Here is a 15491-nt window from a genome sequence, read left to right as displayed (position 1 = left end):
AGGAGGGGAGAGGGTACAGGAGGGAGGAGCCAGGAGGGCATCCGGGGACCATGCAGCCTTTATCTCTGGCTCTTCTGGCGCTGGCCGCTCACTGAAAGTGAAGTAGGGGGTTGCTCCCAGAAGGTAGTGCGTGGCTGCTGCTGCCCACCCTGGCTGAGCCTGGGGGGAAGGTCTGGGCGGGCAGAGGTAGGGGCCATTCCTGGGCTCTTGGGGCTGGGAGTGTCAGTTCCTGAGCACCTGCAGGAAGGTGGGGTCAAGCATACCCAGGACACACCCATTTCCTGCCCAGCGCCCTGATACCTGCTTTCTTGTGGAAGAATCCTGGCTCCCAGGCAGGCCTCTCCTTCTGCCTCGCTCTCCTCCACCGGGAGGTCTTCCTGTCTTTCAGTGTAAGGAGGGCCCTGCAAGTGGTCAGATCTCGCTGTCCACCCAAGCTCCCTCCTGAACAGCAGGCTTTGGGGTCTCCCCATCCTCTGTGTACCTGTTAAGCGTCCCTCCAAGCCCAGCTGGCATCATGTTGGGTGCCTGCTCCTCCATTCAGTTCTGGACGCCTCACATGATCCCAGGCTTGGGGTTGAGGACATGGAGGCTCAGAGAGGTGGGGCTATTTGCCCAAAGTCACACAGCATTTGGACCCAGATTTCTCTGATCCTAAGTGCCGTGATTGTAAATAGTCTGGTGAGTAGCCAGGCAGGATGGGGGATGGAGAGGTGGGGTCTAAATTGGCCCCAGGAAAGACTGAGGTTGCTGAGTCATGGGGGACCCAGGCAGAGGCAATCAGCCATTCTTTCTCAAGATGCCTTGATTCTGAGTTCACTGTGCACCAGCTGTGGTCATGCGCTCTGATGGGGAATGAGCACTATCCCTGTCCTTGAGGACAGTCTAGTAAGGGAAGTTTCCTCCTCTCTTCCACTAGTGGATCTGGGAAGGGGGCCCCACGAAAGACCAAAACCTGGGCCGGGTTGGGGGGCAGGGCTCCTCAGCCCCCTGGGGGCTTCAGTTAGGCTGGCTGAATGAGCCAGGGCCTGTGAAGCATGTCCCTAGCCTCAGCAGCTCAGACCATCCAGCTGATGGGCCGCTCCCATAGGTCACAGAGCTCCTGCCCTAGAACCTGCTATGGCTCCCCACTGCCCACAGGGCCCAGCCTAAATCCTCTTGGTGTGACACTGAAGGCTGATCCCACCCTGGCTCTGGTCCACTCTTCTGGTAAGGTCTGCCCAGGGGCTCGGCTGCTTTCCTCCGTGTGCCTCTGCGGATTGTTCTGGCAGCTGTCATACCCCTCCTCTCAGGTGGTACCTTCCCAGTTTGCCCTCCTTCCCCTGGGACAGGCTGGTTACATGTCCCTCGCTCCTACTTCCACCCCGGGGCAGGCCCAGGCCAGAACACAGAGGTGGCCTGCCATACCCCTACCTTCAGCTCTTTCCCCAAAGCGCGCTCCTCAGTGAGGCCTTCCTCCCTGCAGCAACCCCCAGCCTGCATTTCCCTGCCTCCTCTCTCCTGTATCACCATCTAGCATATTCCATATCTTACTGATTGATTCATTCAGTGTCTTTCTTCCACACAAGCATGTTGGCTACCTGAGGGCAGGAGGAAGTCTGTCGTTTTGTTCTGGGCTGTGTTTTTCCCCTGTGTCCGCATGCCCTGGACATTGCCTGGCACATAGCAAGGGCTCAGGAAGGATTTGCAGGATGAAGGAGCTCACTGGCCTCTGAGGGGGAGCAGTGTGGCTCGAGTACCCGGGAGCCATCCTTTCTCCCCCTGCCCTTTGCAGCCTCCTCTCCCGCGGAGCTTGAAGCTGGGCACCCTGGGGGCCATGCAGAGGGCTGGGGCAGGGGGCCGGAGGGCCTCTGACTGCGGCCCTGCCCCTCACCGGCCCCGGTGCATCAGCAAGTTCGCCCAGGTGGGTGGGGCCGCCCTCATGGGGTGTGCTCGTGGGCCGGGACTGAGTGCAGGTCCTGGGGGGTGGGGAGGAGCTATTCCTGTCTTCCCTCCCAGCCCCAGACTCTAGAATGTATGTGTGTGCACAGATGAGAAGACGGGGCCTCAGAGGGGCAAAGAGGCTTGACCAAGGCCACCTGCTGGGAACGCAGCAGAGCCTACTAGACCCCAAGCCCAGTGCTCTGTCACTGTCCACAGCTTACCCGACAGAGCAGAGTGTGTCTGGGGGGAATCTGGAGGATGGGATCAGGACCATGGTCCTGACTGCCCTGCCTCCATCCCACTTTCACCGCACCCCCAAGCAGTACGTGGGCTCCTTCCCCGTGGACGACCTGGACACCCAGGAGAGCGTGTGGCTCGTGCAACAACAGCTATGGGCACTGAAGGTAGGGAGCTGGGGCGGGCACGTCCCTGTCCCTGGCAGGGATCACAGCCTGGGAAGGTCAGATGGCCACAGGGGCCATCTGACCCAACGCCCCAATCATAGAGATGGAGCAGGTGAGGCCCAAGGAGGGATGGGACCAAAGCCATTCCGAGAAGTGGGCCAGTGAGGGCCACACCCAGGCTCCTGGAGCCGTGTCCCTTATGCCCCGGGACCCCTTCCCTTGGGCAGTCATGACCTGCAACCCAGTGGAAGCCACAGATGGGAGATGTGGGGGATGGTCATAACAGGGCCAGCTATGGCCCTGGCTGCGGGGTGGTCTGCCAGGCCCCTCCACACCTCCCCAGCTCGTGGAGAGTCCACTTTCCAGGGCCCAGTCCCTTGGCAGCCGGGGTGGAGCTGGCTGGCCAGCCTGTGGTGACCGGCCCTGAGGCAGGGCAGGGCAAGGCATGCCGGGAAGGTAATGCCTGCCCCCGACCAACTCTCTCCCTCCTAGGATTGTCCCCGACGCCGGGCTGTCATCCTGAAATTCAGCCTTCAGGGCCTCAAGATCTACAGCGGGGAAGGCGAGGTAGGAGCCTGTGTGGGTGCAGGTGAGGACTGGACGGGACCAGTGTCGTTCTCCCGCAGAATACACCCAGCCCTGCGCCAGCCCTCGCACGTCCCTGCCTCCCCAGCCTGCTCTGGGCCTTCGGACTTCCTCTCTCCAAGGGCCCAGCCCTCAAAGCAAGGACTAGCCATGGTTTCTCCTCCATCTCAGCCCCAGCCCCGGCCCTCCAAAATCTCTGGGCACTTCCTCCTGGCCTGAGAGTCAGGGTCATCAGCCCCGGGTTTCTGCAGACCCCTGGGCTCTGGGTAGGCCTGCCCAGGTTGGCCGGGGGGCTGTGGGCAGACTCAGGCCGGAGGCCAGTCAGGAGCGCCTGCCTGATCGCCGGTCCTTCTTGTCGTGGGGCCAGCCAGGGTGTGTTGAACCCTAACCTGTGCCAGGCTGTGGGCCCCACAGCCCCGGGGCCAGCCTCCTCAGACCGGTGTGACTCATGCCCCAGAAGTGTAATTCGCGGGGGCCTCGGGGTCAGGTCCTGGGCACTGGCATGAGATCTCACTGACCTCCCACCCACAACCCCATCAGAGGGGGGCACCGTCCCCACTTAATAAGTGTCACAAGGGCTCAGAGGGCTGTGCTTACCTGCCCAAGTCACCCAGTGTGTGTGGCAGAGCCAGGATTCAAACCGTGGTCATCTGACTCCGGAGACCAGGCCCGCACCCCAGGGCCCACTGCCAACTGCCTTTCTCCGTGGCCCTGCAGGCTGTGAGTGCTTTGCCACTCAGTTCTATGGCATGGGGTGGGGGACAACCCAGCCAGCAGGCTGGCAGTGGGGAGTAAGGGACTGAGCTGGGAGGCCATGGGAAGGACGAGGGTTCCCATGTGAAGCAGGGTTTGGGCAGGCCTGGAAGGAGGGAAGAGTTCTTCCCCCAGGAGCCGGGGGGTGGGGGTGCCCTAAGCTGGGCACCCAGGCTGGAGACCAGGCCCTGGAGGCCAGCCAGCAGGTGTGTGTGGCCCACAGGGCTGGCTCCCCCGGCCGGCAGCTGCAGGCCCCGCGGCGGGTCTGACGGAGGCCGTCCCGCCCGCTGCTCCCCAGGTGCTGCTCATGGCTCACGCTCTGAGGCGCATCCTCTACTCTACCTGGTGCCCCGCCCACTGCCAGTTTGCCTTCATGGCCCGAAACCCCCAGAGCCCGGCCAGCAAGCTCTTCTGCCACCTCTTTGTGGGCAGCCAGCCTGGAGAGGTACTTGGGGCCCAGGGCACGGGAACCTCCACCAAGGCCGGGGGAGCCGGGGGGGGGGGGGGACGTGCGTCGGCGTGGGCTCCAGGGACCGAGGCCCTGGAGGGCTCCGCTAAGCTGGCCGGAGTCCCCTCCAGGCGGGCACTCTTGCCACACCAGCTCCTTCTGTAGCCCTGCCCACTGAGGACTCCACAAACGCAAGTTAGTGACCTAGGCATTCCCCGGGGTCTGGAAGTGGGGATCAGGCCACGTGCTTAGAAATTGGGTGGTCACACTGCCAGGCCTTTGCTCCTGCTATCTCTCAGCCTGGAATTCCCTTCCTCTTCTGGCAAGTTCCAGCTTGCCCTTCAGGGCCAGCGCATGTGTCTGTGAAGCCTACCTTGAGTCCTCTGAACCACTCTTCCTTCTGAGGTCCCGGGACATGAACCACACTCTATGATCGGTCTGTCCCTAACTACAGACAGTGGATTTCTTTGGGAGCAGAAACGGGGTCCAGGTCTTGAACGGCCCCCCGTGGGGCCAGTGAGTGAGTGGGTAGATCCCAGAAGTCAAAGCCAGTACGACCACCATGAACAGCAGAGCCTCGGCAGCCAGCTGTGTGGCCGGCAGAGGCTGGGCTTGGTGCCGTCTAGCAACATTTGCCGTCACCCCTGTATCTCAAGCTCTCTGTGGGCCACTGGAAGGACAGGTGGCTGAGACACTGCCCTTGATCTTCCGGAGCTCACGGTTCCAACATGTTGGAGCTGGATAATGTGTGTGTGTGGGGGGGGTAGAATGTACTGGCCCAGAGTGATGGGTTTATGCCGGGAGCTCTCTGTGCTCCAGTAGAGGAGCACAGGGAAGTGGGGATGGGGAAACTGAGGCATAGAGGTGCCATGCTCTGCCCAGAGTCACTTAGTAACAGAGCTGGGACTGGATCCCAGGTTGCAGGACTGGAGGGCCCGGGCTCGTAGCCAGTGCTCTAAGGGTACTGACATAGGGTGGGGTAGTCAACCCAGCTCCAAGCATGATGTCTGTAACAAAGCAGATGCTCGGGATTTGTTAAATGAACAAAGGAAGCTGGTGGGGGGACTGCGTGGTGGTGAAGTTTTGAGGGATGAGTGGGAGTTTTCCCAGGAAGAATGGGGAAGAGGATCCCAAGCCAAGGGGCTGCATGCACTAACGGGGAGTGGGTTGATGTCTAAGGAGTTCCCCAGGAAGCCCGTCCCACCTGAGCCAGCCCCGTCCTCCTTCCTAGGTCCAGATCCTGCACCTGCTGCTCTGCCGTTCCTTCCAGCTCGCTTACCTCTTGCAGCACCCAGAACAGCGGGCACAGCCCGAGCCCTGCCCGGGGTCTGCAGGGGACATGCCCCTGAAGCCACTGTCCAGCCCTGGGGGTCCCCCTGGCCTAGTACGGGAACCCTTCGGCCGTGATCAGCTCTCCCAGAATGTGCACGCCCTGGTCTCCTTCCGGCGGCTGCCGGCAGAGGGGCCTGCGGTCAGTGGGGTACGCAGCACCCCAGCCAGGGAATGGGCCGTGGAGAAGGGAACTGGGTGAGGGTTTGGGGGTCATGGGAGGGGAACACGGCACATTCGTGGGAGGGGCTTTGCCGCACCCGACATGGGCCTGAGTCCGCCTGCCCCTGTGGGCCCCTCTTGGTGCCTTAGAAGGAGCTGCCAGAGTCAGAAGGCCGTGGGGGCCCCCGCCATGCCCGCCTGGGGAATCCGTACTGCTCGCCCACGCTGGTGCGCAAGAAGGCCATCCGCAGCAAGGTGATCCGCTCTGGGGCCTACCGAGGCTGCACCTACGAGACTCAGCTGCAGCTGTCGGCTCGGGAGGCCTGTGAGTTGCAGGGGCGCAGGCCTGGGTGCACCCGTGTGGGTCAGCGGGCTGGGCCTGCGTGTCCACGTGAGTGGGCCTCCGGCTCTGCCCGCCGGGGCGGCCGGGGTGGCTGTACAGCCGCGGATGTGCTCCAGCCGGCCCGTGGCGGTGCGGGGGCTGCGCGGGGATGTATCTCGGCTGGGGGCCCTGGTGAGGAGACGCGCAGGGCGGGGGTGGGGTCCGGAGCGGTGCCACGGCCTCTCTCGCTCTGACCCCTGCCTGGTCTCCACAGTTCCTGCCGCGTGGGAGGCGTGGCCCCGGGGGCCTGGTGGCCCCTCGTGCCTGGTGGAGAGCGAGGGCAGCCTGACGGAGAACATCTGGGCCTTTGCTGGCATCTCCAGGTAGGAGGGGCCTGGCCTGGCTGGTGTGCGGCCCCTCGGGGTGGGCCGAGGAATGGACTGTGGGCTCCCCCAGGGCCCTGACGTGGGCACCGTCCTGGACGAGGGCAGCGCCATCCTGACCTTGGTGGCCCCGGGCCAGGGGCTTCCCCCACTGGGCCTGTTTTCTCGAATGTGAAATGGGGATGATCACAGGTCTGTGGAGAGGATCAAATGGGGTCATTCAGGGAGAGCTGGCAGCACCTCGCCTGTCACAGGGCAGCGGCTTCCTAACCGCCAGCTCTTCAAAACCGCCCGGGCTGCGTCTCGAAGCGGTCAGCAGTCAAGGACCCCTGAGACGCCCCTCAGGAAGGAAGTCTAAAACCTTCCCTTCGCGGAGGGCCTACTCTGGGTCAGGCCCCGTTTCCGGTTCTGCCCTCGCCCGGGGGAGCGACGTGAGGCCGGCGTCCCGCCCTCAGCCTCTTCCCGCGGCCCCCCCAGGCCCAGCGCCCTCGCCCTGCTGCGGAGAGACGTGCTTGGGGCCTTCCTGCTGTGGCCCGAGCCCGGCGCCAGCGGCCAGTGGTGCCTGTCGGTGCGGACGCAGTGCGGCGTGGTGCCCCACCAGGTCTTCCGGAACCACCTGGGCCGCTACTGCGTGGAGGTGAGCGCGCCGGCAGCCTGCTCCGCCCGGGCCCCGCCCCAGCCCCGCCCCGGGCCCGCAAGCCCCGCCCTTTCTAGCCCGAGGTCCGGAGCCGACTGGCCTCATCACGGTACCCCATTGGCTCTCTCTGGCCACACTCCTTATTTAACTAACCCTGCATCTAGTTTGTCGTTGGGCCTGCTGGTCCTGCCTTCGGGCCTGCAGAGGGGGCTTTTTTTTTTTTTTTTAAGGTTTTATTTAATTATTTGATAGCGCGTGAGCACAAGTCGGGGGAGCAGCAGAGGGAGACGGAGAAACAGACCCCCCCACTAAGCAGGGAGCCGGGCGCTGGGCTTGATCCCAGGACCCTGAGATCATGACCTGAGCCTAAGACAGGAGCTTAATGGTTGGAGCTACTCAAGTGCCCCCAGACGGGCTTTTGGAGGGAACCTCCAGTAGTCTTGGGCCCAGGCCATGCTTCCCATTTCTACAGGAATCCCAGCTTTGAAAAGTGGTTTTCCCACACCCTAGCCCATCTTTTAGCCAAGCTGGAAACTGACTCAGAGGGGGCAGGCGCTGGCCTAAGTTCACCCAGCCTCCGGGCTTCCGGGTCTGGAGTCTTGGCCCGACCATACGTTTCCAGGCACTAGATGTGTGCCCTTCTACAGGCTGAATGGCTCAGTCCTGTCCAGGCTGGCAAGAGAGAGAGAGAGGAGACAGTGTCTGGCTATGCGTGAGCAGGACAGTGACCTCTCTGAGCTCAAATTTCCTCCCTTCTGAAGTGGGGCAGGATCCCTTGTGAGGGGTGGTGGGAGCGCAGAGCGGAGCCATGGGGGAGAAGAAGCTGGAGCTTCAGCCCTTTCCGCCCTAGCACCTGCCTGCCGAGTTTGCCAGCCTGGAGGCCCTGGTGGAGCACCACGCTGGGACTGAGCGCAGCCTCTTCTGCTCCCTCGACATGGGCCGTCTGAACCCCAGCTATGAAGAGCAGGACTGCGGGCCCGAGGGCAGACCCCCCCGGACACTGCGGCCCCTTGGCCATGCCAAGTCCGAGGCCGAGCTGCAGGGCCTGGGCTAGGAGGCTCGCCCCCTGGCCCTACCTCACCCTGGCTCCTGGGTCTCAACAGGCCGCCCTGCCCTTCTGCCACCCTGCTGGTCACCAGTTCCATCCAGTCACTCTGCCCCTTGGACCAGTCTTCCATCACTTCACTGCCTGTGGTAGGGGGAGCCCTGACATTGGGGATCACCGGTGGGTGGCGTCTCGTGAGATATGTGGCCTGCCAAGATTGTAGGAGGGGCAGGCGGAGCTCCAGGGTTCCATTCACTTGCTGGGTGACTTTGGATCCTTGTCTCTGGGCTTCACTTCACTCCTAGGAGGGAAGCTTTCTGAGGGGAGCAGGAAGGTTTGTTCATGAGGGATGTGGCCCTCTCCTAAGGAGGCCAGGCCTTGGGGCCCTGACCGGGAGTCTCCTGAGAGTACCTGACTGAGGTAGCCAGGCACAGGAGGGAGAGTTGTCTGGGGAGGCAGGAGTGAGTCCTCACCGTGGGCAAAGACTTGGGGGTGACCCACCCTGTCCAAGAGAGAAACAAAGAGAACTTGGAGGAGCTGACAGGCATGGTGGCTGGGCCGAGCTGCACCCAGGCCAACAGAGCACAGCCTATGTCTCACAGCATCCGATGTTAAGGGAGTCTTGCATTCAATTCTATGAGTTCCATTCATAGGAATGAGGCTTAGGGGGGCAGAGTTGGGCAGGATGAACAAAGAACCGTGCCCCCCCACAAGCCCGCACACAGGTGGACACCTGTGTGTAGAAAGGACGTGAGCCGACAAGGCAAAGAATCTCTGTGCTTCTTAGAAAGGCTGGTTTGTCTCTAGTCAAATCCACAGGGTTGTGATTCCTGCCCCCACACCCCCGAGGACCACCAAGACACACACACCCTACACACACACACACACGCACGCACGCACGCACGCACGCAGGCTCATTTCCTTTGTCCATTTGACTGGGAGGGGCCGGTGATGAGCCACAGGCGTACGGGGTGACCAGGGTCTTATTCAACTCACCCTGCAGGCCAGTCTGGGTTTCGGGGCTCCCTGGGAAGCCACCTGATTCTGTCCCACTTCCCATAACGCGACACTGGCCATGGTTGTCAGGGGCCACCTCACCAGGCCTGCCCCACTGGGGATAGGGTCAGAGCAGAACCATCCAAAGGTGGAACTGATGTGAGGGGGCCCTGCCAGAGGGGCCTTGGCCTCAGCGGGCAGTGGGGGTACAGGGAAATGACTCTGGCCTAAGGCAGTGGCCCTGCAGTGACTGACAGATCCAGGTACACTGCCCCTTCATAATAAGTAAGCTCGAAAGACGGACACGAATACCGAATTATTTAGGGAGCAAGTTCACTTTGGATGAACTTCTATTCCCGAGGCAGAGGCCGAGTCACAAATCTGGGGGCTGCCCTCTCTCACATCTGGGAGTGGGGTGCGACTGTTCTGTGCCTTGAAAATGACGGATTTCTGACTCCTGGGAGGGAGAGGGGAGCCCTAATGGAAGAGAAAGAAGGGAGGCTCCGCAGGAGGTCAGGCCTGGGCTTCCAGGCCTTAGAGCCTCCTGCCCAGGAGATGGTCTGGGCTGGGGACCATGTCACTCTCCTCACAGGGGATAGCAGGGGCAGGAATCAGTCGTCTTTTGGGATTTCTTCTCACTGGAACTACAGCACTGAGTTTACACTGAATGGGAGTGGGAACTGGGACTCAGTTTACAACCATTTCCACCAGAACCCATGGTCCCTGGTCTCTCATGGGAGGCCTGGTCTCGCATTTCCCTGGCAAGGAGAGGGGTTTGCTGATACAGTGTCCAGAATTACGGCACCGAGACATGCGCTTAGGACCTGGTGACTGGCCCAGGCTGAGGCCAAAGCCTGCCTCTGTGAGATGGGTTGTGTTGAGCACCTCCTCCATGCAGACAAGGTTTCAGGAATGTTCTCAAAGCACTTTAACATTCCTTCACGCAGTATTCATCACGTGGTATGCATAGGGTAAGGTTTCTGACCCACGTGTGCAGATGCTTCAATGTCTTTTTTTTTTTTTAAGATTTTATTTATTTGTCAGAAAGAGGGGGAACACAAGCAGGGGGAGCGGCAGACAGAGGGAGAGGCAGGCTCCCCGCTGAGCAAGGAGCCTGATGCGGGACTCAGTCCCAGGACCCTGGGATCATGACCTGAGCCGAAGGCAGACGCTTAACCGACTGAGCCACCCAGGTGTCCCGCTTCAATGTCTTAATCATAGATCAGTTTTCTTTTTGTTCTAACCAGCACCACCTGAGTTACCAGCTCTCCTTACTGTGTGGACTTGAAACAAATAAAATGCATCTCTTCAGATTGTCTAGTACAGACTTTTCCTTTGAAAGGCACGGCCTTTGTCCAGTTCGCCCGTCTGGGTTTGCCAGCCACCCCTTGAGCCGGCGCTAAATGGCGAACCAGAGGGATCCTGTCCTCAGAAGCTCGGGATGTCGTGAAGGAATAGGGCCGGCAGATTTATTCAAATGATGTCTCTCCTGTTAAAACCTTCAGTGGGTATTTCTTGCAGGAAAATGACAGACGCTATTCTGGCTGGAGGGACTTGGGCTGAGCTGGGGATATCAGCCTGGCAACCTCTCCAGCCAAAAGACTTCGGCTCTCACAAGCAGTTTGTGTTGTTGTTGTTGTTGTTGTTGTTTAACCTGCGTCTTAGAAAAAATGCAGGCGGCATTAGAAGGAAGCTTTGCTCTGTCGGAGGCAGCCCTCCCCTGAGTCAGTAGAGGGATGTGGATAAAAGGCAGCACGGTACCTGTCGCCTTTCTCAGTAGCTCTCTAACTACAGCGTGAGGCCCCGCCTCCTGTATCTCTCCCCGGCCTAGCTGGGCAACCTCGGGCAAATTGCTTAACCTCTCTGAACTGGGCAGTGGGGATTAGAGGAGAGAGTTGACGCTCCCGCAAAACGGGCCGCCCCGGCCCACCAACAGGTAGGGGACGCTCCTGTGCGACTCTCTCAGCGGCTGGGTGCCGAGAACGCGCCGAACCCTCAGGAGCCGCCGGCTGTGACGCCACGGGCGTTGCCCGGCAACCGCGAACGCCGCGGCGGCGCGCGTGCCCGCGGGCGGCTGGGGAGGCTCCGGGGCCCGGGTTCTGCGGCGGCGCCTGCAGCGCGGATCCCCCACTGCCTTCTCCCCGGGCCGGGCCTCAGGGACGGGCGAGCCCGGGCGCGGGAGGAGGCGGCGGCCCCGGCTCCGGTCCTGCGACCCCCTCGCCGCGCCCCTCCTCCTCTCGGGACGCCCCCCCGAGGAGTCCCGGCCCCCGGCCGCGGCCCCGCCCCCGACGCGAGGCCCCACCCCCCGGCGCTGGCCCCGCCCCCCGGCCCCGGCGGTCGCGAGTCTCGGCCGCGCCGCCCACGTCGGGCCGCGACCCGGGGACCTCCGCTGCGGCGCCATGGCCTCGGAGTCGGTGAAGGTGGTGGTGCGCTGCCGCCCCATGAACCAGCGGGAGCGAGAGCTGAACTGCCAGCCCGTGGTGACGGTGGACTCGGCGCTCGGCCAGTGCTTCATCCAGAACCCGGGCGCCGCCGACGAGCCGCCCAAGCAGTTCACCTTCGACGGCGCCTACTACGTGGACCACTTCACTGAGCAGATCTACAACGAGATCGCCTACCCGCTGGTGGAGGTGAGGGCGCCCGGGGGGCCGCCGCCCGGGACTGGGCAGGCAGAGCTTGGGGCCACCTCAGGGGGCCTGAAGGGATGGCACTGACCCCCGAACTGGGCGGGAATGCCCTTCTGGAGGCAGTAGGTGGACACCCACAGGTTGGGCTGAAGTCTTTGTCTAGGCAGGAGACAGCTGGAACCCACCTACAACGTCCACATCCGGGTATACACGGTCCGCAAGGCCAAAGCTGGCCCTCGTCCCCCCCCCCTCCAGCTCCCTGCCCACAAGAACTCCAGCCTCCAAACTACTTGCCCTCCACCAGCATCTGAGAACTCGAGGACTTCTCTAAACGCTCTAGCCACCTCCCCCAGCCTCCTCCTCCTCCTGTCTTCCCAGCCCGTGGCCTCTGCTTTCTCCCCTCGCATTCAGATCCTCTCTCGTCCTCCCTCATACAGAGATCTCTGCTTCCCTCCTTCTGCCTTTGTCTGGGAGGAATGGAAACCTTTTACCTTTGGTCTAACCCATCTTCATCTTCCGCTCAGCGGTCGAGGAACAAAGAGGCAACACCACTTCGTCACCCTTTATACGGCTTTTGCTTTCCAGAGCACTCACACTAGGTTGCTTGTACACGGCACGGATGGGGAGACTGAGGCCCAGAAGAGGGAAACCTGCCCAAGCTCCCTGGTAGGTTTCTAGCAGAGGAGTGGCTGGAACTACGCCTCATGTCCTCTGGCCAAGGGCTCTTCCTTTGTACCAGCATCTCCCCAGCTGTTCAGCGAGTCACTAGTTAAGTGAGATGTCACAGGTTGTCCCAGGAAAAAAGGAAAAGGTTGGGAAATGCTGCGTACACCCTCCCTCGCTTGAAGCTTCACGAGGCACATTAAGATACCCGAGGCTCTGGGGAGCCCTGCGGTGAAGAAACTGATTTGGCTTCCTGAACTCGGTGTTTCCAAAATGCACTTTAGAACCTTTGTTGTTGTCGCTTACAGGCCAATTAACATCCTTCAGAGCACCGCCTTCGGCTGCCTCGTCTTCTAGCAAGGCTCAGTCAAAGCCCTTGAGACTGCTGAAGTGTTCTGAAGCCCAGAATGCCCCAGTGGTCAGGACCCAATGGAAATGATGCCCGGGGGATGAGGGCAGCCCTCCCTAGGTTGTGGTCCCAGACGCTGGGGATGGCCAGGCTGTCCCTCTGCTGTCCGGCACTCCCAGGCTGGAGGGGACCTGAGGGGCTGTGTCTGGTCCCCCTCCCCCTCCCCATTGGGTTCTTGAATGTCCCCCCAGTGTCAGGAGTTCACTCTTCCCAAAACAGCCCCTTTCCCCTTTGCTTCTTGGCTTCTAGAAGACCATTCTGCATGGTGAGTCAGAGTCTGACCCTGAAGCTTTCAGCCACCTGCCCTGACTCTGTCCCTGAGGCCCTACAGACCTCCTCTGCTCCCTTGTCCAGGATTGGCCCCTTAGAGATTCCAAGATTTCAAGATTGGGTCCTCGTTGGTCTTGTCATGGGTTTCTGCCTCATCCTGGGAGTTATCCCCTGAGCACGCTTCCCTCATCAGGGTCCTCAGGAAACCCCAGCCCAGGGTGGGAAACACTAAGGACACAGTGGCCCTATCACATCTCCCCTCTGGTGCTTCCTCCTGTTCTGAGTTCCACCACTACTTGGGATTCTCTGCCAGACACCTGCTTCTGGACATCCCTAGAGCCTTGAACTCCACACAACAGTTCATTTTCATTCATTCATCCATTCAGCTAGCAAGTAGCAGCTCCACACCAGACCCGTCCTTGGCTTGGGGAGCACAGCCCTGAAGGAGGCGTGGACTCTGCCCTCCGGAGCTCATGGTCGGGGGGAGGAGCAGCTAAGCTAATAGCTATCATCCAAGGTGATGTAGGGGAGGAGAAACCTAGGGCACATTGGCGGCTAGAGAACCTGGGCTTGGAGGGCATGGGAAGGGAGCGGTAGGCTGGGAGGGCTTCCTGAAAGTGGTGAGGTTTAAGTTGAGACCTGAAGAATGAGAGGAGTAGGCCAGGTAAGAAGGTGGAGGAAAGGGCCTTCCAGGTGGAGCCTTGCATTTGACTCTGTGGACATGTATGGAGCTGGAGTCCTCACCCCTGCTGGGGAAACTGAGGCCAGGAGTCTCACAGAGAGTTAGGGGCGGTTTTGCTACCCAGCACAGTGCATGGTCCTGTGCTCCATCTTGCTTCCTCCCATTAAATGAGCAGCACGCAAAGCACGGCTCAGGTGGCTCTGAGCTGGGAGCAGTTAGGGCCAGGGGGCCATGTGTCTGCCCTGCGAGGCTCTCAGCCCACTTCCAGCCTCTCCCAGGGCTTCTGCCACTTCCACGGGGCCTCCCATCCAGGCCCTTGCCTTTGGGTCCCTATTGCACAAAGCCCCCAGCACTTCTGACCATCCCTTCCTGCTCTTTTCTTTCCTGCCTCTCCAGCCCTCAAATCCAGTCCCTATTCCTGATCTTCTCTGTCCCTGGGTGATCTCTTTGGCTTTCCTGGGTGCTGCCCACTCAGTATATTCTCGCCAGAACCCCTCACCTCTGCACCTGGCCCTCCGCCTGGTCCCTGCAGTCTTTCCCAGCCGGTGACCTTGCCATCGGCCCCTTCTCCCAGCTTCACACCGTTGGCCTTCGAGTTGCCCCTGATGAGCCGCCCCCAGCCCACCCCCAGCTAGGTACCGCGGCTTCTACCATGCCCAGACATCGATGCAGTAGAGGCCATGGGATTTGGTCCCTGGATGGGCCATTCAGCGGTTCGCTTGGGAAGGAGTAGAAGGGGGACATGAGGCAATTTAGGGCAGATACTCTTAAAAATTTTTTTAAGTGTATTTATTTATTTCAGAGAGAGAGAAAGCACGAGTGGGGGGAGAGGACGGAAGCGAGGGAGAGAAGCAGACTCACCACCGAGCACAGAGCCCCGATATGGGGCTCCATCCCAACACCCTGAGATCAGGACCTGAGCTGAAATCAGGAGTCGGACACTTGACCGACGGTGCCACCCAGGCGCCCCAGGACCGATGCTTTTTATTCAGTTGCAGTAGTTATGTGTTTAATGTAAAGTAGGAAAAATATTTCGCACATCCAACCTGTAATGCCATTTCATGGCAATTACTGCTGAGGATGACAGCAAGTTAAAAAGAGAGTCAGTTGGCCGTGATTTCCTGAAAGTCCGCTGGCCAGTGGTAGAGCAGGGAGACGTGCAGACCCGGGCGTGGGGGCGCGGAGGGGCCCACATTTCGGACCTATTCCACGGGCCAGCTCGTCCCTTGCGGGTCTGGAGGGATCACTTAATGGGTGAAACCTTTTTGAAATCTTATGTTTTGCCTTAGAAAGGCATGTAAAATTGTTTCCTACTTCGCTCCAGAACAATGCTCTCTGTAGAACTTTCTGCAGTGAAGGAAGTGTTCCGTATCTGGGCTGCCCCTGGCCATACGTGGCAGGTGAGCCCTGGAACTGAGGCTAGCGCTACTGAAGACTGAATTTTGATTTTGTTTAAAGTCGAGTTAAATCTGAGTAACTACAGGTGGCTGGTGGCCGCCACACTGAACAGCACAGCTGCAGAGCGACGATTTCCAGTAACGTGAGCACATACTTAAATGTTCTAGTAACCACAGTTTAGTTTTTATTTTATTAAGATACTTGTTTTATATATCTGATTTGTGATAGGTGTAATTTTTTAAATTTTTAATTTAGGGGCGCCTGGGTGGTTCAGTCGTTAAGCGTCTACCTTTGGCTCAGGGCGTGATCCCGGTGTTCTGGGATCGAGCCCCACATCGGGCTCCTTTCCTGGGAGCCTGCTTCTTCCTCTCCCACTCTCCCTGCTTGTGTTCCCTCTCTTGCTGGCTGTCTCTCTCTCTCTCTGTCAAACAAACAAAATCTTAAATAAAATAAAATTT

The 15491-nt window shown here is 60.2% G+C and overlaps 2 protein-coding genes across 2 annotated transcripts in view; both read left to right on the top strand.

Annotated features, from left to right (window-relative positions):
- Positions 1 to 1813: 1813 nt before the first annotated feature.
- Positions 1814 to 8097, top strand: SH2D5 (SH2 domain containing 5). Its single transcript, XM_026517155.3, has 9 exons — positions 1814 to 1900; positions 2244 to 2324; positions 2817 to 2891; positions 3961 to 4107; positions 5342 to 5590; positions 5752 to 5926; positions 6198 to 6306; positions 6784 to 6943; positions 7794 to 8097. The coding sequence occupies exons 1-9, from the start codon at positions 1814 to 1816 to the stop codon at positions 7995 to 7997; spliced, it is 1287 nt and encodes a 428-aa protein (XP_026372940.1). The 3' UTR covers positions 7998 to 8097.
- Positions 8098 to 11362: 3265 nt separating this feature from the next.
- Positions 11363 to 15491, top strand: part of KIF17 (kinesin family member 17) — a 42196-nt gene continuing 38067 nt past the window's right edge. Inside the window, 1 exon segment of the mRNA XM_057305102.1 lies at positions 11363 to 11614. Within this exon segment, the coding sequence (XP_057161085.1) occupies positions 11384 to 11614 (231 nt within the window). The 5' untranslated portion in view covers positions 11363 to 11383.

Source organism: Ursus arctos, unplaced genomic scaffold, assembly GCF_023065955.2.
Source record: "Ursus arctos isolate Adak ecotype North America unplaced genomic scaffold, UrsArc2.0 scaffold_32, whole genome shotgun sequence".
Lineage (NCBI taxonomy): Eukaryota > Metazoa > Chordata > Mammalia > Carnivora > Ursidae > Ursus > Ursus arctos.
The sequence above is the reverse complement of the archived record's forward strand: the minus strand, read 5'-3'. Positions and strand labels throughout refer to the sequence as shown.

What these genes read in the sequence shown, in the direction of transcription:
- SH2D5 (XM_026517155.3), top strand. Translation starts at nt 1,814, where the DNA reads ATGCAGAGGGCTGGGGCAGGGGGCCGGAGGGCCTCTGACTGCGGCCCT. An exon ending in AACAGCTATGGGCACTGAAG is followed by an intron (nt 2,325 to 2,816) that starts GTAGGGAGCTGG and finishes TCTCCCTCCTAG; the next exon opens with GATTGTCCCCGACGCCGGGC. An exon ending in TGGGCAGCCAGCCTGGAGAG is followed by an intron (nt 4,108 to 5,341) that starts GTACTTGGGGCC and finishes CCTCCTTCCTAG; the next exon opens with GTCCAGATCCTGCACCTGCT.